The sequence below is a fragment of the Phoca vitulina genome, unplaced genomic scaffold (genome assembly GCF_004348235.1).
Source record: "Phoca vitulina isolate PV1807 unplaced genomic scaffold, GSC_HSeal_1.0 scaffold36, whole genome shotgun sequence".
Lineage (NCBI taxonomy): Eukaryota > Metazoa > Chordata > Mammalia > Carnivora > Phocidae > Phoca > Phoca vitulina.
This window is the reverse complement of record NW_022589739.1, coordinates 16,153,014-16,176,240: the sequence shown is the minus strand read 5'-3', so window position 1 is coordinate 16,176,240 and position 23,227 is coordinate 16,153,014. Positions and strand designations below refer to the sequence as shown.

General features: G+C 40.3%; 2 protein-coding genes across 10 annotated transcripts in view; both read right to left on the bottom strand.

The window, feature by feature from the left end:
- The window catches only part of EMSY (EMSY transcriptional repressor, BRCA2 interacting), a 91,578-nt gene extending 79,517 nt beyond the window's left edge, over positions 1-12,061 (bottom strand). For 5 of the 9 annotated variants that reach the window (XM_032427336.1, XM_032427339.1, XM_032427343.1 and 2 more), the window contains exons 1-5: positions 10,650-10,757; positions 8,806-8,914; positions 3,473-3,572; positions 1,878-1,952; positions 485-526 (exon numbers count right to left, since the gene is read on the bottom strand). In XM_032427336.1, coding sequence (XP_032283227.1) covers positions 485-526; positions 1,878-1,952; positions 3,473-3,572; positions 8,806-8,875 — 287 coding nt within the window. In that variant the 5' untranslated portion in view covers positions 8,876-8,914; positions 10,650-10,757. Of the gene's footprint in view, positions 1-484; positions 527-1,877; positions 1,953-3,472; positions 3,573-8,805; positions 8,915-10,649 lie in introns of all 9 variants that reach the window. The other 4 variants (XM_032427338.1, XM_032427340.1, XM_032427342.1 and 1 more) reach the window with 3 other exon arrangements.
- A 3,164-nt stretch (positions 12,062-15,225) lies between these two features.
- Positions 15,226-23,227, bottom strand: part of GVQW3 (GVQW motif containing 3) — a 50,801-nt gene continuing 42,799 nt past the window's right edge. Inside the window, exon 2 of the mRNA XM_032427348.1 lies at positions 15,226-16,878. The gene's annotated coding sequence lies outside the window, so the exon portion shown is untranslated. The remainder of the gene's footprint in view (positions 16,879-23,227) is intronic.

Below are 23,227 nucleotides of genomic sequence, written 5' to 3'. Positions count from 1 at the left end.
TTTAAAATTATATGCTGAAGTAAACTCTTCAGAAAATTAAACTCATGTATTAAAGAAATCAGAAAGGAGAGAAAAAAGGAAACACAGGCAGATAGAAGCCAACTCTCAATTATCCATGCTAATAGAGAGAGGAGGGAAAGGGAGAGGTCAAACAGATTAAAGAAATCCACATATTATCCAAAAATACTTTGGCAAATACTTGTAAATTCTTCCACCAAGCCATTTCCAGGAAAACTAACAAGCAGTAAAATGACTAATTAAAATTTTCACCTCCTCTCCCTTCCCACCCTCTGACTAGAGGTACTCCCAAGCAGCAAAATGGCTAAAGGGTGGGCAATATTAGGAGGGGGAGGAGGGGAAGAGAAGGAAAAGCAGAGGGCACGGTTAATTCATAAATGGGAATATGTGCCCCTGAATAATTGAGAGCTTCAATTTTGAAATAATACAAGAAAAAGCCTGAAATAATAATAACCTATTTGCATACCTGTAACTTGGTCTTTCACCCAAATATAAGGATAAATTCATTCTTTAAAGGGGAAAAAAGGAAAAGGAGACTAAATAAATGTTATCCTTTAAGTATGAAACTGATGCATCAACTTACAACTAATTGACCCACAATATTTTTCCAATGCTTTTAAGGTACTAACTTTGTCTCTAAGTGCCTCTGAATGTAAGCTATTGTTTACTACTTTATTATCTAGCACATAAGTTTCCTATTACCATCTCAAATTAGAATCTAGGTTCAGTTATTATTTTTAGAGCATCCCAATTCAAAAGTTTAGAGCAAATTAAAGAAGGAACACATTAATATTTGAATGTTTCAACCATGTTGGCCTGACAACTAAATACTTAATGTCTCTAGTGGAAAAATTCCAAACTTCTACAGTGCATACATACCTACCATTGAAAAATCTCAAAATCCAGATACCTAAACTTTCAAACTACGCAGCTAAAAAGGTAGCACCCCATTTTATAAGTTAAGTAAAATGAGGAATAGCAAAGCACAACATGAAGCTAATGGATCTACAAGGTCAATTCAAATACTGCCAGTTGGTTTAAACACACTATTTATCACACTATGGAAATGCACTGAATTTTTTCCTTTAGTTTTATTTCACATTAAAACATAAAAATAAAAAATAAATGAGTAATACTGTAATATATCTTATTTTTAATGAAATGCTCCTGTCATCTTGCATTAACATTTAAGGATAATTTCTGTTCCTTTCTATTCTTCAGGAGGCACTATCTCCATTCGTATTCTACTAATGTTTGATCCCTGCCCTTAGTCCTCCACCACCCTCCACCCCATCTGTCACACAGTTATAATGATCTGAAAACAATTTGATAAGAATCCTTTATAATTTTATTTTGTTGGCTTTTTTAAAGTAAATTAAGATATATTCATATTTCTTAAAAGCAGAATATATATTCTTACAATCTTTTTTCTGAATCTCAAAATACATGAAATATTAGTCAGGTAGAAAGAAAATTTATAATGCCTATTTATAAAGCAATATATATACCACATACCATTACAAAGAACCTCTAAGGGGTGTCAAATTAGGGGAGCATACCACTTTATTACTGAACTTTGCTTTAAGTAAGTGAATCATCTGCTAAACTGTGGTGGCCTTTTATGCAGAGATCACATTGTAACTGGATTTGACCTGAGTACTTAAAGCTTGCCTAACCAAATGCAAAAACATAACCAACTGAATAAACAGTTAATACCTCTATGGTCAGGATCCCTGAGCACAGAAATATTACTATTAAGATAAAAGACTCAGGAATCTGCTATACAATAGGAAGACTGTTTCAAAATTATGTTATACTACGTCATAAAAAAATCAGGGGTTGTATGACTAATGGCTTACTTATGTGCAATTGTTGTTAACCGTTCATCGTTTACTGCTCTCCGAACTTCAGCACGGTGGCGCTCTGTTGAGATGCTATGAAAAAAAATAGCCATTATAGAACTCTGCCAAGCAGGCAGCTCTTTTCTATACTTTTATTCATGTTTAAGTCAACATTTTGCTTGGGGAAGAGAGGGGACAAGATTGATTTGTGAAAAGATATAGACGGGGCCTAAAATATATCTTCAGATGCTTTCATTAAAATCATAGAAAAGGGTTCATAGTGATTCTGTGTAACTGCAGAGAGAATTAGTTGCAAATTAAAAATCACAGGAAGACAAATCAGCTTGATATCAAGTCATTACTTCCAAAACTCAGAAACGTCAGACCATGTTCAAGATTAGCAGAGGTTCCTGTTATCTAAATGTGCAAACAGCCACTGAATGACCCCTAATCGTGGTTACTAAGAGGATTTTGGCACCTAGAAGAAAGTCTTCTAAAGTCTTTTTTTTTTTCTAAAAAAATAAAAAATAAAGTCCTTTCTAAAGCTTAAGAGTCTATAATTTTATGTTCAGTGAATTTAATAAAGAAACAAAAGTGGCAAGATAATCTGTTTCTTGTGGCTATATGCTATGAAATTTGACACCAGGACATTACTCCCTTATTTCTCAACATTTCAGCTATATGTCTTCTACATTACACTATATTACCATTACAGTAAAAATGTGCTTATATTGATCCTGATTAAATACATATAAAGTTAATACTAAACAACTGAAAAAAGGCTACACCCATTCCATTCGTAAATATTCAATAAAATGAGTAACCACTCTTCAGATTGTAATCTTTACTGCTTAAGCTAAATCTATATCATGGACTAAAATACGTAAGGGGCTGGAAAGAAGATTTATGAGGAAATAGAAACAACAAACAAAAAATATATAAGTTGTTAAATATGAAGACAATAAGATTAAGGATTTGACTTAATAATATCCCTGTATTAATGTCAACCAAATACAGGAAAAGACTCTTCCCTATTTTCATTTAAAAAAAAAGAATAGGACAAAATGGTTTTATATATAGAAAGGAAACTTCAGTTAAAACAGAATATTTTCTGAGAAAGCTCAAGATGTCAGAATGGATCAAGACAAGGTATCAAAGAATTCCATTCAGTAGAATTTTTAATGGCTTCAAGGCCACTCTAGCAGGACACTGAGGGGATAAACTATCCACAGGGCTATGACTATATAAAAACCACTTATTTCTATAAATTAAAACAACAACTTCCTAGTATCTCCTTCTCCCCTCCCAACAAACGCCACGGGCCACTCCAAGTCTTCAGATCTTGTTGCTACCAACTCTTCTTTCCTTCACCCATGTCAAAAATACCTCCCCTTCCCAGGTGCCCCAAACCTAAAATAACCTGCCTTAAACCCTTTCTGATTACAGAATAAATGATAAATTACATAACTTTCTGCAACAAAGCACACAACTGGGATGAGATATCTAAGCACCAACAACTGGAAAACCTCTGTCTTCAACTTGAGAATGAAAAGTATTAAAACTCCTCAAAATGAAATTTCTAGAGTCATATCTCACAAACTTTTATAATTTACCTAAGAACTTTTGAGAGTTCTCCGAGAAGATCTTTCTTTTCCTTGGTGAGATCCCCCTGTGCCCGAAGTGCACTGATAACTCCAGCATATGCCTCCAATTCTAGAAGAAGAAAATTATTTTATCAAGATAGGCCTTCAATATTTTAATACTGTGGCTATATATAGTGAAACTACAGGGCAAAAAAACCTAGAAATCAATAAAAAAAATCAATACACAAAATTTTAGAAGTTCCTCTCAAAAATTTTATCTAAGAGCATTGATTAAAATGTAGCTTTCATAATTGTATATCTTTTTTTTATTGCCTCACAGAAGTCATGTGTACAAAGTGTTTAGGTAGAAAAATCTAATGGTAAATATTTTATCTCACACATTATCAATGAAGAACATTTAACTCAGATGCTACCAACAATTGGGAACAGGCTCCAAGTGATACAAGGCTGATAAGAGAAATTTTTAGCTTTACTGACAGGTACCTACCATCACCAATCCTTGAAATAATTCCTTAGCCCTGCCTTGAATCAAACTACATTCTCCTGGGGTTGAGAATACCATGAGTACTGCACAATAGAAAAACTCCTAGAACAAGAGTCAAATGACCAGATTCTGGCTCCAGCACTCCCACTTACTAGTTGTGTGACCTTGGGCAAGTTCTTTCTCACCCTTGAGCCTCAATTTCTTTATCTAGAAGAGACATCTAAGGTATCTTCCAGATCTAAGATCCTCTGCATCTACCATGGAAATGACTGAGACCGGTTAGGAAACATGAGTTGCTCTTATAGCAACCAGGATATAATATACTGAACCCTAGTGCCAGACAGTTTCATTTCACTATCTTTCCACAGCAACAACCATTATGAAATGAAACTGTCAGTCTCCAATACTGGTTAAGATATAAAAGCAAAAAGTCCTCACTGGCTCCCAATGAACCATGCCTGCCTCCCAGCGCACTCCTTGGGAACTGTACTACTTTTGTATAGTCCCTTCCCACACTGACTCTGGGCTTGGCATGTGACTTGCTTTGGCCAGTGGAACATGAGCATACATGATACAAACAGAAGCTCACTACCATTTGCCTCCAGGGCCTTGCTCTCTTGGAACCTTGAGATAACCAAGCTGTGAAGAAGCCCAGGATGAAAGGCCACATGGAGAGAGGCCCAGCCATCTGAGCTAAGCCCAGTAAACCAACTAAGCTACTAGCGGAATACAGCCACATGAGAGAGCTCAGGCAAAACCAGCAACCACAGAATCAAAAAAATAAATTAAATAAAATAGTTGTTTTAAGCCATTAACACTATGAGACAGGCATATCTAAACAAAACAGAATGATGGGAAATAAGTGTCCAAACTACAGTTATCTTCTTAGTCAATTCAAGTTGCTACTAGTATTTGGTATATCCCAAGGCCTGACACACAAATAATGAAGGTATACATATCTGCATCCTAGGTACTACACCAATAATAAACTAGTAGCCTTGTTTAGTTCTTGTTATTCACAGTTCTGAGAATATAAAAAAAAAAGAGTGAGCTGACTATATTAAACAGAAATATCTGATCCATGGGGCGCCTGGGTGGCTCAGTCAGTTGGGCGTCTGCCTTCGGCTCAGGTTGTGATCGCAGAGTCCTGGGATCGAGGCCCCATTATCGCATCCCTGCATCGCACAGGGCTCCCTGCTCAATAGGGAGTCTTGCTTCTCCCTTTCCCTCTGCTCCTCCTCCCTGCTCGCTAGAAAGAAATGCCTGATCCAAATGAATTATCCCATGTGTAAACATCTTGCATATTCAATCTATGCTGAATACTATGTAGATGTTTCATGGGGTCTCTCTGGAAGGAGAAAGCTTTCCTGCTCTGAATAGTAAAGGAAATACTTAGTACCATGAAACATATATTTCAGCTTTTATCAGGCCCCAAAGTAGAGTTCAGAAAGGCACTGGGGATAACCAACTAAGAAATCACTATACTAAAAGTTTATGCCTCATTTATGGAATATTTTATTCAATAGATCAGTATTGAGTCCTATTATATATACCAGATAGTATGTTAAATCCTGCCTTCTAGGAGTTTACTCTAGAATAAAGCTACAGTGAAACAAGTCATCAGACAATGATGATACAGTTTATAATACAGTGGTAAAAGCAAAGAGAAGAAACACATCATCCGGTCTAGAAGCATAAGCTTTAATCAGAAAGAGAAGTGTGCTCTAAGCAAGCAGGAGGAAAAAAAACACAAATATGCAAAAGGAATACAGTAAAAGAGCAAATAATGTCTCATATAGACATCAAACTTCCAGTAACAGTCGGTGACTATTTTCGGAGTTTTACTTTAGGGAAAGTAAAAATATGTATTTGGATATGTCACTAACTCAAACCAAACTTAACTGCACATTACTACTACTACTACAAGGTACCATGGAGAATATTTATATGAATAAAACAAAGTCCCTATCCTCAGGTATTTAAATTCCAAGAAGAGACGCATATACAGGAATAAAGAAGGATAAAAATGGAAAAGTAGTTTGGGGCCAGACTAAGCCTCTAATTTCAGGCTAAAAAGTTCTTATTTGATAGAGGACTCGGTAGCTGACTGAATGTGGAAAGAACAGCAGAGGAAAGGAACCAGATTTTGTAGTTTGCAAGATATTTAGAAGAAGGGCAATACCATAAAAAGAAATGGAGAGGTCAGAGAGAGGAAATGGTACGAGGAAAAAGAAAAAGAAGTTCACTTTTGGCCTATGCAATTTATGGTGATCAAGATACTACTTCAAAAAGATTGAAATTAACCAAAGAAATGCGGCAAAGGTTTTTGACATTTCAAGTCTCATTCCAAGTCTAACTAAAAAGTCATGGACAAAAGTAAGAGGTGGTAACCTCACACAAAACTGGGACTCAGACCACAGTTATCATAGTCACACAATCCGAGGCACTTCCTCCATTCTCCAGAAATTCACTCACAGTAAAGAACCTTTACTGGCTTCCCAACCTCCTTGACATTTGATTTCCATTTTGATGGGTATCCTCAGATCCTGACAAATATCAAACTTAGCTGAATTTCTGGTATTTTTGGTGCCGTTCTAGTGTAGTGTTCACTCTAATGGCACATAAATATAATAAAAGATACATGCAAACACCACGGAAAACAAAAAGATTTCCCAAACCACTCTATAAAGTCCTCAACATTCCATTTAAACAAATCAGCCATTCAATTATAATATAGCCTGTGAAGCCCCATGTTGGAATGGTTTTTAAAAAATAAGGCAGGGGAAAGGCAGGATAGAAGGAGGGAAGCATTTATCCATCACTGGTATGTTCAGTATATTATTAAAAAAATTCTCGACCCGAGTTTTTATATTTAAGTAAAATTTAAATGTTTAGCATTTTATGTTAAATGATTTATAACTATTTTTAAAAGAACAAAGCTAATTCTTAAAATATTTTAAGTTAATTCTTAAATACAGTACTTTCTCTAAACTTTGGACCTAGAGCTAAGTGTTTGAAGGCAATTCAAAAGTTTCATTGTTATGATAATGAGCCAACGGGTGGGGAGGAAGTCTTTCTGCAAATCACTATCAAGGCTCACCTCCCAAAGTGAAGGGTCATTGAAGATGACATTACCCTGTAGGAAGGCTGTTTCCTTTTGTATAGAAACAGCTCTCTAGCAACATTACCCACACAGCTCTGGCTAAAGCTAAGGATAAATTTAGACTTAAAGGTTACCATTTTTATATTTAAACATAATCTCTTGACTCAAGGCCCCAAAAGCCCAGAAACTCTAATCCAATCTACTGTAGTTGGGATCTGTTCATCTGCAATTATTCTAGCTATGGAGTAAATACCAGTACAACTTTATAAATGGTAGCTAGCAAGCTACAGCAATTGCATGCAAGTGTGTAGAAAATCATCCTCAAATCAGTACTAAAAGTTTGGATATAAGGTTAAAGGAAAAAAATGATAATGGATGATTGCCCAAAAAAGCTCTCTAAACATGCTAAAATACAATGCTAAGAAATAGTTTAAAATCAGAGAATCCTCCCAGCGGCCTGACGGGAAATAAAAAGGGTAAATGTTACTAGCAGACAGGACCAGGGCAGCTATAATTCAGATTTACACAAAAGAATTCCCAACAAAGATTTCCTTTGAAGATTCACCTGCAAATAAGTATGTCTGAAAGCAACCGCTCTAAAACACTATACCCTCAGATGTCAAGCACCGTGGTAGGACCCTTTTATATACAATTAATCCACATAACAAACTTATGAGGCAGATATTATTATGCTTCTTTTACAAAAGTGTCAACAGATTTAAGGAGATTAAATAAACTGTCCTTGATCTTGTGGGTCATTAGTGACAAGACCAAGACCCCAGGTCCCTCTGAATTCAAGGCCCACACTTTCCCCTTCAAAATCATAAACAAATAATTCATATCCACTTCCAAAACATTTAATGTTCCTTTTCAAATTATTTTTTCATTTACTGAGCACCCACTATGTGCTAGCTTGGGACTATAGTGGTAAAGAAGACAACAAGGTCGTTCTTGGACCTTTTGGTCTAAAGCAGTAGTTCTCAACCAAGGATCCTCATTTGAACCACAGAATATAAAAAATGACTTGAGTAACTCTCTCAATTTTCCCAAGAATGGTACAAAACTATTACCATTCGAAATGCATAAAAAGAAGTTAGTTCATTACATCCAATGGATTAGGCTTTGGATTAGTGCTAATTCTCTCCCTAAAATGCTAGTTGAGAAAGGCTGCTCTAAAGGAAAAGAAGCTCAAAATAATGAATTATAAACATAAAGCGTGTTTTATTACTGATAGTAAACATAATTTAGGAAAGTCAGCATAGTTAACATTTACTTAGAATTCAGAAACAGTTTATAATTCACACGTACATTCATGAAGGTTAAAAGTATGCTAAAGTAAGACTGGAATCATATTCCCTGGGTTACAGTCCTGACTCCATGACTTACTATCAGCATCACCTTGGGTTCTAAGCTTCAGTTTTGTCATCTGTAATATGGAAACACACACACAAAAATACCTACCTTTCCCATTTGAGTGAGGATTAAATAAGATAGCGAATGTAAATAACTCAGAATAGCCCAGTACCCCTCAAGAACTCTTAGCTACTATTTTTATTATTATGGTCCATAATAATCCTACTAAGTACAAAGCACTATGCTAGGCACTGGGGAAATAACAATGAGTAAGATGAAAAGTACACCTCTAAAGAATTTCTAATGCAACATGAGATATCACATCCAGGCAAACAGTCATGACAAAAACAGAAAGGGAAAAGTATCACAGAAAGGCATAAACATCAAAAATGAAAATCATACCCAATTTTCTAAGAATCCTTTTGCATTCATCCCTGCTGAGATCCAAAAGGGTTGGCCACACAACAGGCATTGCTGCTTCTTTTTGGTAGCCCCAAAGAGCTTGTCTTCCCTACCAAAACAAATGAAACAAAAATCAAATTACCAAAGTACATTCAAAGGCCACTTACCTGGAAATCCACCCACTAAAAAGTAAAACCAGTAAGAACATCTCACAATCCTATTTCACCACCACACTTTTCAACTTCTGATAAATGAAGAACTAAATATTCCGCAGCTCATTATTCCAGCACAGGATAGTGGAAAGAGCACAGGTTTTAGAGTCAGACACCTCTGTTTCTAGTTCCAGCTTTCAACTCACTGGCTGGGTGATCCTGGGTAAAGTGGACTATCTGAGCAAAAGTTTTCTACATCTGTAAAACAGAGGTACTATCATCCAATTTGTCCTAAGGATTAAAGAACAGTATGTGAAATTCTTATGATAGTGGCTGGCATGTTGTTTAATAAATAGGTGCTACGACCTGTGTAACCTTGCGCAAGTTACCTGATTTGTGTCGGCTTTCTCACTTGTGAGTTACAAGAGATAAAATATATAAACCTCCTAGCACGTTACCTGGGCTAATGGAACTTAACAAAAAACTTTCTTCTCAAGTCTTAACAATGAACGATAAATTTACACCCTGTAATCATTAAACAATCATTTACCAAAAGTTTAAATGTCAGGAACTTACTTCATACTGGGAATTGCCTGGTCTAGAGGATAAAAAGACAACAGCGCTGGGCACTTGCACAATACCTGCTTAGCACACAGTAGATCCACTGTAAATATTTGTTAAGTAGATGAATGAAGATAGAGAAGAGTGGGTAAAATGAATGAGTGAGTGAGTGAGTGAGTGAGTGAGTGAGTGAGTGAATGAATGAGCGAGCTCAATGTCTAGTCGAGAAGTCAGGCACCGAACCGTAATAACTGCTATGTCTCGTTCCAGGCACTGGGGCTGCTAACTCCAACTCTGCGCCCGGAGTTGATCCCCCCTCCTCCGACTTCCCATAGTCCTCTCAGCTACGAACCAACACAGAGCAAGGAGAACTGGACTGCGCGCCCCAGCCGGCAGGATGACATAAAGAAAAGGGGTGGGGAGGAGGAAGAAGGGGCAGAGCCAAAGGAATCCGCTCCCTCCACAAGCCAGTCCCCGCCCCCCGACAGGATCTTGGAGGCGGCCGGCGACCGCCCGAATCAAGCACCACGTCACGGCATCCCGACGCGTCCCCGCCAGCGCACCCCACCGCGGGGCCGCAGCGCCCTGGAAATCTGGGCAGCAGTTGCGGGAGCCCGCTCCGGAGCCGGGATCTCGTGTAATCCTTCCCCTCCTCAAGTGTCAAGGAGGCAAGCCCGCCCCGCCCCCTCCCCAAACACGCACTCTCTCGCAGCACCACAACAAGAGCAGCCCGCCCACCCTCCTCACCGGTGCCGCTCAGCGCCAACCCCAATGTCAAGCCCACTACCCAAGCCCTTCAAGACCAGTAGCCGGTGTCAGGGGCCCCGGCCGGCATCAGCGCCTCGCTCCCTCCTCAGCGGAGAAGACAACGGAGAGAGAGTAGGCTCGCGGACAGCCAGGCAGACGACCGAGACTCACCGGAAGGCTCCCAGAGCTGGACCCCCAGGATCCCAGCACCAGGCCTGCCAAAGTCGCCCTCAGCCCATCTCGGGGAGCCCCCACGATCCCGTTAGGAGACAACGGAGGATGGGGCTGGGCGCCCCAAGCCGGGGACCAAATGGTTGGCCCGGCGCTCCTCCAGCCTGGCTAACCTGCCAGCTCTTCCCAGCACCCTGTCTGAGAGTCACCCACCTGCCCGGCCTTTCGGGGCTCATCTAAAAGGCTCCTCCGCCAAGACTAGGGAACACCAGGAATTGGGTTTGTTTGCGGTGCCTCAGAAGGGGCAAGATGGCGACAGGCATCAGGGCGCAGGCGCACTCGCGCGCTGCCAATCGGGAGGTGTAGTTCGCCTTTCCCGCCTTTCGGAGAACCGACTCCAGAAGGCCTCCATTCTCCCAGTCCCTCTTTTCCTCCGCGTTTTGAAAGGAAAGAGGAGACATCGCGGGAGGTGCTGGGAGTTGTGGTCCGGACCCAAGCTCCCTTCTCTTTCGCTCTCGGTATGCTGTCGCAGGCGCAAGGAAGGCCGGGATTGTAGTTTCCTTGGCTTCTCCTCCATACTCCTCTCTGGCTTCGCGCGCCTCTCCTCTGGCTGCCGTCTCCCAACCAATCGGCTGCGCTCTCTGCTACGTGTGGCGTCACACGTAGAGGCCAAAATGGCGTCGGTAGCTGGAGCTGAGGCTTTGCCGCGACCTTTACTTTAGGCGACGTTAGGGACGATAGGAAAGCAGCTTTGTCCCTGAAGCGCCGTTGAGGATTAGGATCGGATTCCTCAGAGTCATGGGAGCAATTATCAGCGGCCTCCAGCCCCCACCAGGCGCAACTCAAGGAGAGAATCCACGCTACAAGAACCGACGTAGCGGACGTCGCAATTGCCCGAACCAAATCTGGGGGTTGCGGAGTTGCCAGTGGAGAAGGGGAACGTGAGCGTTCTCCGCTTCGAGTTTCTCCACGTGTGAAGTGGGAATGATAGTGATATCTCGTGCTTTAGCTGTCAAGGGAAGAAGGAGAAGGTATTTATTAGAGGCCCTACGACGTGGTAGGTTCATCCTTCAGCCTTTGTTCTTATTTAATCACAGAACAATTGTGTGAAAGGTATTGTTGCCCTTATTTTACATATGAGAAAAGGGGCCCAGTGTGTAGTTACTCGCGGCCATAAAATCGAAGCCAGTGCTTGGTATTGTGGAAGAGTCAATCCAAGTTTTGTGATTGTCCTTCCTCTTAAGTTGTGTCCTTTTGGAAATGTAGGATCTGGTAAAAATGCCAAGTCAGAGGGGGCTCTTAATATGCTTTCTGATATTAACAAAGTTTTCATGTAAAATGGGGTTAATCGCACCCTATGGGGATGTTGTGATACACAACGTAGAAAACAGTTATTTGTAAATTGTGGACCACTGTGCAAAAGTGTGAGACTGGTCATATTCTTGAATGGACCTATAGATTAAAAAGAGAAAATAACAGCATTTAAGTTTCTTACTACTATTTACCCATTAGCTAAAAAATACTCTGTGAGGTCCCAGAAAATTGTTATTGTTGAAACCCAAGCCTGCTCCTCCAGAAAGTCATGAAGTGGGACAGATAATACCCAGGCCCTTCTCTCCCTCCTTGATCTTACAATGCATTCTCTTCCATCTATTTCCCACCTGTTTTCAGGTCAATTATTTAACTTTTGGAAAGATGGGGAAAGAAACTTTAATAGGTTTTGTAGTTTAACATACATTCTTTGAGCCTCACAGCATCTCAGAGAGGTAGGTATAATTTAGATCCTCCCCCCACCCCCACAAACACTCCTGAATGAGGAAAACACAGAAGTTGAAGAACTCACCCAGTTTCACAAAGCTAGGAATTGAAGGGAGCTGGACTTTATAACCCTCGGTCTTCTGACTACCAAGTGTCTTCCTCTACAACAAATGTCAAGGTGACAGTAATGGAGTAGAAATGGAAAGACAAGCTGCTTATAAAACTGACTCTGACCATAATAAGTAGCATATAAGTCAAGAATTATAGCTTACTCTTGTGCTTACCTGGTGCCAAGTATTTTTATAAGCATCTCACGTATAATTCATTTAGACCTTAAAATTTTATGAGGTAGAAACTATTATGTCTAATTACAAATGAGAAAACCGAGGCACAGGAAGGAGGTTAAATAGCTTGCCTAGAGTCATACATTATAAGTAAATGGTAAAGCCAGGACTTAAACCCAAGCAGCTTGACTCCAGTGTCTGCTCTAGACCAGTGGTTCTCAAACTTTTCATGTTCAGTAGGAATCACCTGAGGATCTTGTTAAAAATGCAAATTTTGACTGAGTTATGTCTGGGTAGGGCCTAAGATTGTATATTTCTTTTTTTTTTTTATTTTTTTATTTTTTTTAAGTTTCTTTTTTTTTTTTTTAAGATTTTATTTATTTATTTGACAGAGAGAGGGATAGCGAGAGCAGGAACACAAGCAGGGGGAGTGGGAGAGGGAGAAGCAGGCTTCCCGCCGAGCAGGGAGCCCGATGTGGGACTCGATCCCAGGACCCTGGGATCATGACCTGAGCCGAAGGCAGACGCTTAACGACTGAGCCACTCAGGCGCCCCAGATTGTATATTTCTAACAAGCTCTCAACCTACCACATATCTTCTCTTTTCTCCTAACTATATATATTTGTATTTGTGGCCAGAATCTGCCTTCTCCATTCTGCCTCTGATTGCTCCATGTTCCCAAATATTCCCAATATTAAATTCTCTTCCTTAAAGGTCAGAGTCAAACTTTACTCTCAAGAAACTTATCCTGCCCCTGACTTTCCCTCTAGGGTAAGACAGGCATTCCTGCCTCTGCTTCTATACATTTTTTTTTTTTTTTAAACATTTTATTTATTTATTTGACAGAGAGAGGCACAGCGAGAGAGGGAACACAAGCAAGGGGAGTGGGAGAGGGAGAAGCAGGCTTCCCGCTGAGCAGGGAGCCCGATGTAGCGCTCAATCCCAGGACCCTGAGATCATGACCTGAACCGAAGGCAGACGCTTAACGACTGAGCCACCCAGGCGCCTCTGCTTCTATACATCTTATTACAGAATTCAGAACACTTAAGTTATGGTCATTTGTTCAAAAATCTTCCTGACTAGACAGTGAGCTCTTCAAGGAGAGGGCTTTTACTCCATTGTCTAGCACATAAAAATAATAGCTAATACTTATCTAGGGCTTTCTCTGTTCCAGATGCTGCTTTATACATTAATGTGTTTAATCTCCACAATAGCCTTATGAGATATACTATTCCCATTTTATGAATGAAGAAACTGAGGCACAGAGAGATTAAGTAGTTTACCTAAGGTAACAAGCTAGTAAGTAGCAGAGCCATGATTTCAAGTTAAGGCACTTTAAGTCCAGGAAATTTGTGATAAATGAGAGCCATCTTCCACTTCCAAAAAGGAATAGCCAAGACTTACTGTCCTATTAGACATGAGTATAACTACCTCTAGCCTGGGAAAATGTATTGGAGTACAATATTTGTCTCAAACTTTATTCCTCTACTGACAACAGGTTAAGCAGTTTTCTTGAAACAGACTTCTTCAAGAGGCCTACCATGCACTATTATAATTTTGTAGTGCTATATTGGAGAAGGTGGATTTCACAGTTATGAAAATATCTGTTAAGTTCCCTGTAATACTGTACAGGTAGGCAAGTCGAAATGGATAAGACTTTAGAGATTCATTTTCAAAATGAAAAAACAAGTTCAAAGACAGCAAATGAGTTGACCAGAGTCATACAGGAACTTCATGGCAGGAGGACTGGAAACCAGCCCTTTTGACTTACAGGCTGCTTGTCTTTTCACTGTACCACACTGCCCTTAGAGTCTTACCTTTGGAAAGATTTATTACCACAATGGTATAGCCAAGGTGTATACTAAAAATGAGAATAACAAAACCAAAAAAATAAATTAGTAATATTTAAAAATAAATTAGTAATAAATTATATTAGTAGAATATAAAATAGTAGATCAAGATAAGTAGATTTGGGGGACAGAAAAAGAAAAAGTAAATGGGAAATGGCAATTACATACCTCGGTTTCATGGAAGATAAAAATGCTTTGAACAATCTAGAACAGCTTCAGAAACGAGGTGAAAGATCTGGACCCTGCCTTGTCAACTGCCTTAACTCCTCTCCCTTACTGCCCGCTAAATTCTGTAGTCTCTACTTCGTAAATAGCTGGCCCCATTGTTTCAGTGGGCTGATGATGAGGCCTCATCACCTGTGTGGAGTGGGCCTTTTTCCCAACCCTCTTCCTCCAAAAGAACCTCTCTACACTCCTTGCCTACTACATCTACCATACTGCCACTGCTGTCAGGGTGACCTTTCTAAAATTCAAAGCTCACCGTGTCAGTCACTTGTATAAAACTTTCCAGTGGTTTCTAGTTGCCAAAAGAATAAAGCTCCAGCTTTTTTACAAGCAAACCCATGTCAATGCAAAGAAATTTCCTTGCATATCTAACGTTTTCATAGAGCACTGCCATCACTTATTTTATTTTGCCTAAAATCTGATACTGTCCTAAAGTTAACTCCTTCTCTTAAAGCCCTTTCAAATGGAACTCTCCTGGGGCGCCTGGGTGGCTCAGTCGTTAAGTGTCTGCCTTCGGCTCAGGTCATAATCCCAGGGTCCTGGGATCAAGCCCCGCATCGGGCTCCCTGCTCAGCAGGGAGCCTGCTTCTCCCTCTCCCACTCCCCCTGCTTGTGTTCCCTCTCTCGCTGTATCTCTCTCTGTCAAAAAAAAAAAAAAAAATCTCAAATGGAGCTCTCCTGTCCCCATCTTTAGTATCTTGAACAAGAAGTAAATGCTGGCATTCTCACCTTGTAACTACAACTTCCAGACCAGCTACCCCTGCTTTGAGGCTTTTACTGTCAAGCCATGCAAACTCCATCTTCATTCCATCTCTCTAGGGATGATGGGATCTTAGAAACTTTTTAACAGCCTGCTATCATCAGTTTATGTTGCCCGGTTGTCCCCTCTGCCCTTGTCCTCACCAGAAAGATTAAAAAAAAAACAAAAAAACAAAAAAACAACACCTCCCAGCACCACCCTTCAACCACCCATTTCTTTGATCATATCCTGTACTTTGTTCTCTAGAATTGTTCCACCTCTGAAATCAGTAACCAAGGGATTCCACCTTCTAAACAAGACCTTCTTTTATTCCAGATTTTTTTATTCCTTTACCCTCACCAAACCTGTTCTTCAACTTCCGTGAAATCTGTAGTTGACAGTCTACGGGTTCCAAGTTTGTTCCCCTCCTCCAGCTTTACTTTCTTCCCTTTCTAAACTGGGACCTGTGATCATTTATTTCAAACTTGGTCTCATTGGCACTTTCAAGTTCATTCAGCCATTCTGTCCTTCCACATAAACCCTAAAACAGCCCTCAACCTTGGATCAGTTCCTCCCCTACATCCCTTCCCATGTTGATGTAGTTATTAGTTAACTATTGGTGCATAATAAATTATCCCAAACCTTGACTTAAAACAACAATAAGATTTTTTTTGGCTTTTCAGTTTTTTTCATTTCATACAGGTTTTGCAGTTTCTATGGGAATTAAGTTAGCTGAGTGATTCTGGCTTGGAATCTCTTAAGTGGTTGCAGTCATGATGTCAGCTGGGGCAGCTGTCATCTGAAGACTGACTCTGGGGCTAAAGAAAGAATCACCTTCCCAGGTAGCTCCTTCACGTGGTTGGCACTTTAACAAGGGAAAAGGTCTGTTTCTCTGTGGACCTCCCTATAAGGCTGCTTGAGCATCCTCACAGTATGGTGGCTGGCTCCCCCTAGAGCAAGTGAGGGGTTAGAGCAGTGTGGAAGCTATAAGGTTGCAATGTGCCTGCCCATCTGTGTGTGGACAAAATCAGATTTTAGGAATTTGTACAAAGCAGCAAATCTAGAACAACTTGATGGAAGTAAATTGAAATAATATTAAGTAGCATTTATTGAGGTCCAATTATAGAAAGAGCACCCATGTGCATTACTTCATTTAAACCTCACAACATTCCCATGACATAGTAATCATTGTCCATTTCATAGCTGAGGAAACCAGGACCTAGAGAGAAAAGTAATTTGTGCAATGTCAGATATCACCGGAAGACTCTTCCCAAGAGCACACAAGAATTCTGGTTATCTGTGGTTGCATATCAAACCATTGCTGTAGCTTAAACAATTTATTTCGCTCACAAATCTTCATTTTGGTAGGGCTTAGTGGAGACAGTTCATCTCTCCTCTTCTGGTGTCCACTGAGGCAGCTTGGCACCTAAGATCTAGAATCATCTGAGGTCTCATTCATTCATATGACCAGCAGTTGATGTTGCCTGGAATTTTTGTTGGGATTATCAGCAGAGACATCCATATGTAGCATCTCCATGTGGCCTAGGCTTCCTTGCAACATGTGGCAAAATTCCAAGGGGAAGTGACTGGAGAGAAAGAGACAAAACTATGGAAGTTTTTATGGTCAAACTATGGAAGTCATGTCACTATTTGTGCCATACTCTTGATTGGAATAGTCAAGCCCACCCAGGTTCAAGGGGAAGGGAATTAGATTCCATTTCCTAATGGAAGAGTGGTGGAGTTCTGAAAGAACACATGGAACCAGAAATACTGCTGTGGCCATTTTTGAAAAACATCATCTGCCATAGTCAACCCTCTGTTCACAACATATCTTCATATGCAAGACATACTTATTCCTTCGCCCCACCATCCCCAGCCCCCAAGTCTTCCCATTGTGACAGCAGGATTGGACTGTTAAGAGGCTAAGAGGTTGCAGTCATACTGTGAGATTCCATTTATATAAAGTTCAAAAGCAGCAAAAATAATTTTTGTGAAAGAAGCCTGAATAGTAAATAACTTCAGAGGAGCAACTACTTGGATGGAGCACGTAGGAACCATGGAACTATGAATGTTCTAGATCTTGATCTGGGTAAGGGTTATATGAATAGATATGCCTAGGTAAAAGCTTATCAAGCTGTACATGTAAGATTATATCCTTTATGTAGTTTATACTTAAATAAAAAGTCAAATCACTGTAATGGTGGATACATGTCATTACACATCTGTCAAAACCTGTAGAATGTACACCACCAGGAGTGAACACTTAGGTAACCTGTGGACTTTGGGTGGTAATGACACCTCAGTGTAGGTTCATCGATTGTAACAAATGTACTACTCTGGCGTGGGATATTGATAGGGAGAGTATATGGGGGGTGGGCAGGTGGAGGGGCTGGGTAGGACTGGAGGTATGTGGGAACTTTTTACACAGTTTAACTGTGAACCTAAAAGTGCTCTAAAAAATAAAGTTTATTACTTAAAAAAAAAATAAGTAAAAAGGATTTAAAAAAAAAAAAAAAAAACCCTGTTCATACCAGTTAGGAGCGTGGCTGTGTGTCCGATGGATGGATGGATGGATGGATGGATAGGTGAAATGGTTTAAGGAACGATGAAAATTTTTGGTTTACTTTACTTAAAAGTAAGTCCTAGAATAGTTCTGGCGACAGGCATTACTGAATCTAGAGTATCTCCATCCCTCAGCTCTGTCCTACTGTGTTGGCTTCATTCTCAGGTTCCATGTGTTGACCCCCAGCAGTTCCAGGCTTCTAACATCCTCCCTGCTTATAGCCTCAGCAGAAAAGCACATGCCATCTCTTCCAACAATCTTATTAAAAGTCTTGCTCTGTTGTTGTTGGCTCCATCTGGGTCTCATGCCCATCCCTAAACTGTGGCCAGGGGAATGTAATACCCTGATTTGTCAGGCCTTATCCACATGTTACTCTTTGGAAAGGAAGAAGCTGAGTGGCAAAATCAGTTATTCCAAAGTACGTGGAGTAGGGTGGGGGTAGGCTTGGCTCCCTTAGGAAAAATAGGGTACTACACAGCAAAATCCCAGATGCTTATTAAAATAAGGCAGGGCACTGTGTGAGTCATAAAAATGTCCATACCCTTTCATACAGGATTCCCATTTGTGGGAATAATCCAAAATGTGGATTATTATTATCCAAGATTATCCAAAAAGTTATATTTATAGAGATTTTAATTTCAATGCTATCAAAAAATTAGATAACATAATTATCTTGCAATAAGAGTATTTGCATATCCCACGTATCTACTCAGTATGTAGTCATTTAAAATGAAAATTACAAATAGTTAACATCAAGGAATATGCTTAAGATAAGTGGAAAAGCATGTACTTATATGTATACACATATACATATATAAAAGGACACATGTTAAATATGAGAAAAATGGAAGAAAACATGCCAACCTAGGTGGGCTTGACTGTTCCAACCAAGAGTATGGCACAAAACATGCCAAAACAACTTACTAGAGTGGTAGCACTTGGTTTTTTTTCCTAATATTTATTTTTCCTTTATTTTTTAAGTTTCCTCTTAGGTATATATGTCATTATTATGATTTAATAATGCATTTTGTAAAACTCCTTAGCATCTTAATAAGAATAGTCCATTCTCCTAAGTACTATGGTATAGAATCAAAATAAACTGCTAGGTCAGTTTACTAACTTGGATGGAGCACGTAGGAACCATGGAATTATGAATGTTCTAGATCTTGATCTGGGTAAGGGTTATATGAATAGATATGCCTAGGTAAAAGCTTATCAAGCTGTACATAGGTTGACCTGGTTAAGGTCATAGAATCCAGAGTTAGCAGAAACCTCAGAGGTATTCAGTTTAATGCCCCATTTTACAGAAGAGGTATCTGAGACCCCGAGAGAAGAAGTAACTTACACCATCACACAGGAACCAAGGGCAGGTCTCATGATTTTCAGGCTAACATTTCCTACACTGCACCAATCAGTTAAGATTTAGATTTTTCTGCGATTGTCTGTTTTCCTTTGAAAACAAATCCTCAAGTTCAAGTTGATATCCAGCCTTTCATTACTAATTTAAATTAAAGGAGCTATTATCACTTTAGTTGGGAAAGTGATGTTTTTAAAAGGATAGTAAAAACTAATATAGGGGTGCCTGGGTGGCTCAGTCGATAAGCATCTGCCTTCGGCTCAGCTCATGATCCCAGGGTCCTGGGATCAAGCCTCGCATCAGGCTCCCTGCTCAGCCAGGAGCCTGCTTCTCCCTCTCCCGCTCCCCCTGCTTGTGTTCCCTCTCTCACTGTCTGTCTCTCTCTGTCAAATAAATAAATAAAATATTTAAAAGAAAAACTAATATCATGGCCCTTTAAAAGGTCCTTGCCTTGCACATCCTTGCACATCTTTTTTTGTAAGCAACTCAGTCAAGAAATACCGAGGAAGCCCAGATCTGACTAAATGGGCCAATGTACGGTCTACTTTTGGGTATCCACGTCCTCATTCATTCATTGAATGAGTGTTAGGCCCCATGCCATGCCTTGGAGATACGAAGATGAATAAGGTACCACCGTTATTCTGGAGCTCACAGTTGAGTGGGGAGGTTAGACATACGCAGATAGCTCTATGTACCATAGGAGAACATGATAACAGAATGTTCATAAAGGTGTTTAAGAAGCGCTATAGGATCAGGGAGAAAAAGATTTTCTTCACAGAAGGCTTCATAGCAGAGGTAGCATTTGGGTTGGGCCTCTTGAGTGAACAGGATTTTACCAGGCAGAGAAGTGGGGGAGGGGGTATCCAGGGTATCACAGCAGAGGAAATAAGAAGCAAAGGTTGGAAATATAAAGGGACACATAGAATGGCAACATCAAGGGTGAAATGAAGGATGTTGGACTCTTAGTGGTCCTCAACTGGGAGTACTTGTTGGACTAACTTAGGGAGCTCTATCAAATTTCAGAAGATTGTAATGTACACCTTTGACTAAAAACCTTAGATGGCTGCTGAGATCTTATGAATACCCTCAAGGTTTTTTGGGTCCGTGATTACCACAATCATGAGAGAGCACCAGACTGAGTAACACAAGTTATTGCCATTTAATCCACATTGAAAGCCAAGTGGCAAAAATACTGTCTGTGCTCTGGATGGTGATTTGACACTGATTAATGACTTGATCATTAGAAAACCAAAGGGAATTGCAAATGAAAATAGAAATAAAGACATAATCTCACACATTGAGTTTTCCCTAGTACATATTTTTGAAAAAATATATATATTTTTCAGGTTCACCCAAATGCTAAAGTGCCTCAGGTGAGGAGCTGATGATAATCAGTAATTATCCAAGGTGAGATCCAAGACATTTCATAAAGATGGAAATAATAACCCTGTCGGAAATGGAAATCAGCTGTCATGGGGGAGGGGGCTATAAATCCAAACATAATATCCAACTTGTCTTCACCTCAGAGAGTTTCCAGCTGTTTATGATGTTTTGCTGTGATTTACCAGAGATGAAATGCATTTTTTTAAACTGTGCTCCAGCCAGCTGAGCGAAAGCCTTGGGAACCATATTCTCTTTCAAGAAGTGTTGAACACTTGTGAAGTCTGCAGAGAAATGGTACAAGGTGTCTGCTTTCTTGTCAGTTCCAATGAAGATCTTTTCCTTGCAACCCTAGGATTGATCATTATTTTCTAAGTGAGCTCGTGGAAGACCAGATCAGGTCTCTCTTGGATTGAAAGGGCACTTGCTGAGATGCTATGAGCTTTAAACTTACCACGTCAAGGCCAGCAGTTCAAATCCAAGCCTTGCTAAAGGAGGTAATAAAGGAACGCTTGCTTATGGAGAGCCTGGGGAATGTATTTGCTGAGAAATGATTGTGGGAAGGAAATGTCCTAATAATGCTTGTATGAGTATGTGCCCCCCCCCCCCACAGACACACACACCCTGAGCTGAAGCGTACAAGGCAGTCTGTGGTAATAGCAGTTAATCTCACCAGACTGATTAGAGACTTTGAAGAACAGAGGTTGAGTTCTGAATGCCCAGCACTGTTGAGTAAATTACTGAATGACATGTGGAACCCGAGAAGACAGTGGTATGGCATGTGGCAGTGTCTTCCCACAGTCACTCCAGACTGCCTAAGCTTCTCGAAACAAACCTTGCACCTTCATGTCATGCCCTGGGGCTGTTCTCCCATCTTTCCTCTGGAATGCTTTTATGCCATCGCTTCTTGCACCCTCTGGCCTTTTGAAGCCTATTAAAATCTTCATTCTTTACAGTCCATCTCAAAGATCTTTTGAAAATAATTCTCCATGCACAAATGGGAACAGGGAATGTTCTTGGAAGTCAAACAGATCTGGGTTTGAATCCCAATTCTACCTCTTTCAAGTTCTTGAGCAAGTTACTTCAGTTCTTTGTGCCTCAGTTTCCTCCAGATGGGTTTTGGAAAAGGTTAATGTGATAACATAAGTACAGTCTTAGCTCAGTGAGCAGCACGAAGTAGATAATCAGTGACTGTTAGCCCTCTCCCCTTGTTCACCTTCCTCCGTAAAACCCAGGTCCATGCTTAAAAAATGTTGCCTCCCAGGGCACCAGGGTGGCTCAGTCGGTTGGGCAGCTGACTTGGTTTTGGCTCAAGTCATGATCTCAGGGTCGTGGGATCCAGCACCACATCAGGAGCGCTGAGCATGGAGTCTGCTTATCCTTCTCTCTCCCCCTCTGCCCCTCTCCAAGCTCCCTCTCTCTCACTCTCTCTTTCTCTTTCTAAAATAAATAAAATCTTAAAAAAAAAACGTTGCCTCCCTCTGCCTATACATTCTTTAGCACTTTTTCCCCCTCCCCACTGCCAATTATATCCTCAGATATAATTGCTCCCTCCTCTGTACCATGGTGCTTTGCTTATGCCTCTTTTCTAGCACTTATTATAGGCTGACTTGAGCTATAACTCACCGTGTTTCCCTCCCACTTTGGCTGAAAACACCTCAAGAGCAGTATCTCCAACAAATAGCATAGGGACTAGTTTAGGACAGACATTCCATAAATGGTTGTCTAATTGGAACAACATTTAACCCAGCTTTCCAGGAGGCAACGTGAACGTGTAACATGTCTTCTCCCTACAAGTGCTGAATGGTCTAAGTAGCAAGAAGGAAATTCCTGCAATTAAGTGGTTCAAAGTTGATTGCTGTCTGTCCTCCACTTCCAGATGTCTTTGTTTCTCCCACTTCCAACTCAGCCAGGCCAGAAGAGCATTCCCATGAGGGTAACCTAATATATCTTTTTTGGCTGATTTGATTAGAGTGTGAAATACTTTCTTTGGAGAAAATACACAAGAGTGAGGTTTTTCTCTGTTTTTGCAAGGGACAGAAGGTGAGGGAGAGAGAGGGAAATTGAAGCCAGAGGAAAATCTATTGTACCCCAGGAGATGAAGAACACATGTAGCCAACACAAAAGATACTGTCCTGGGTCAGAATTTCAGAGCCTGAGCCATAAATGACTCCAAACCTTCTCATTGATCTTAGGGAAAGAATTAAAAGAAGGAAAAACAAAATAATTTCAAAAATCTCTTCCCTGTACAATGATTCTGTACAATGATATTTGTACAAATGAACCAGAAGCAAGCTAAAAATTCAATTCAACAAATACTTACTGAACTATGAAGTTCAGGGGCATTGGAGTTATGGAGATATTGGTGAAGCTAGACTTCTAAACTTAGTCTGTTCTTCCCTCTGCTCAATTATTTTCATCTTTGGGGAAAGCACAGTATTTCAGTCAGCATTCAGCTAAGGAAGTAGAATTACTATGAGTTGTGGGATAAGGGATTTGTTAAAGAAATTAGAACTTAAACAATTGCGAGAGGGGCTGGGGCAGTGTGGCTCTGAAAGGGGGGCGATCAGGGGAGTCACCAACCAGTCAATCCCAGAAGTCAAGCACATCCAGCTGACAGGGGTCTGTGAAGGGG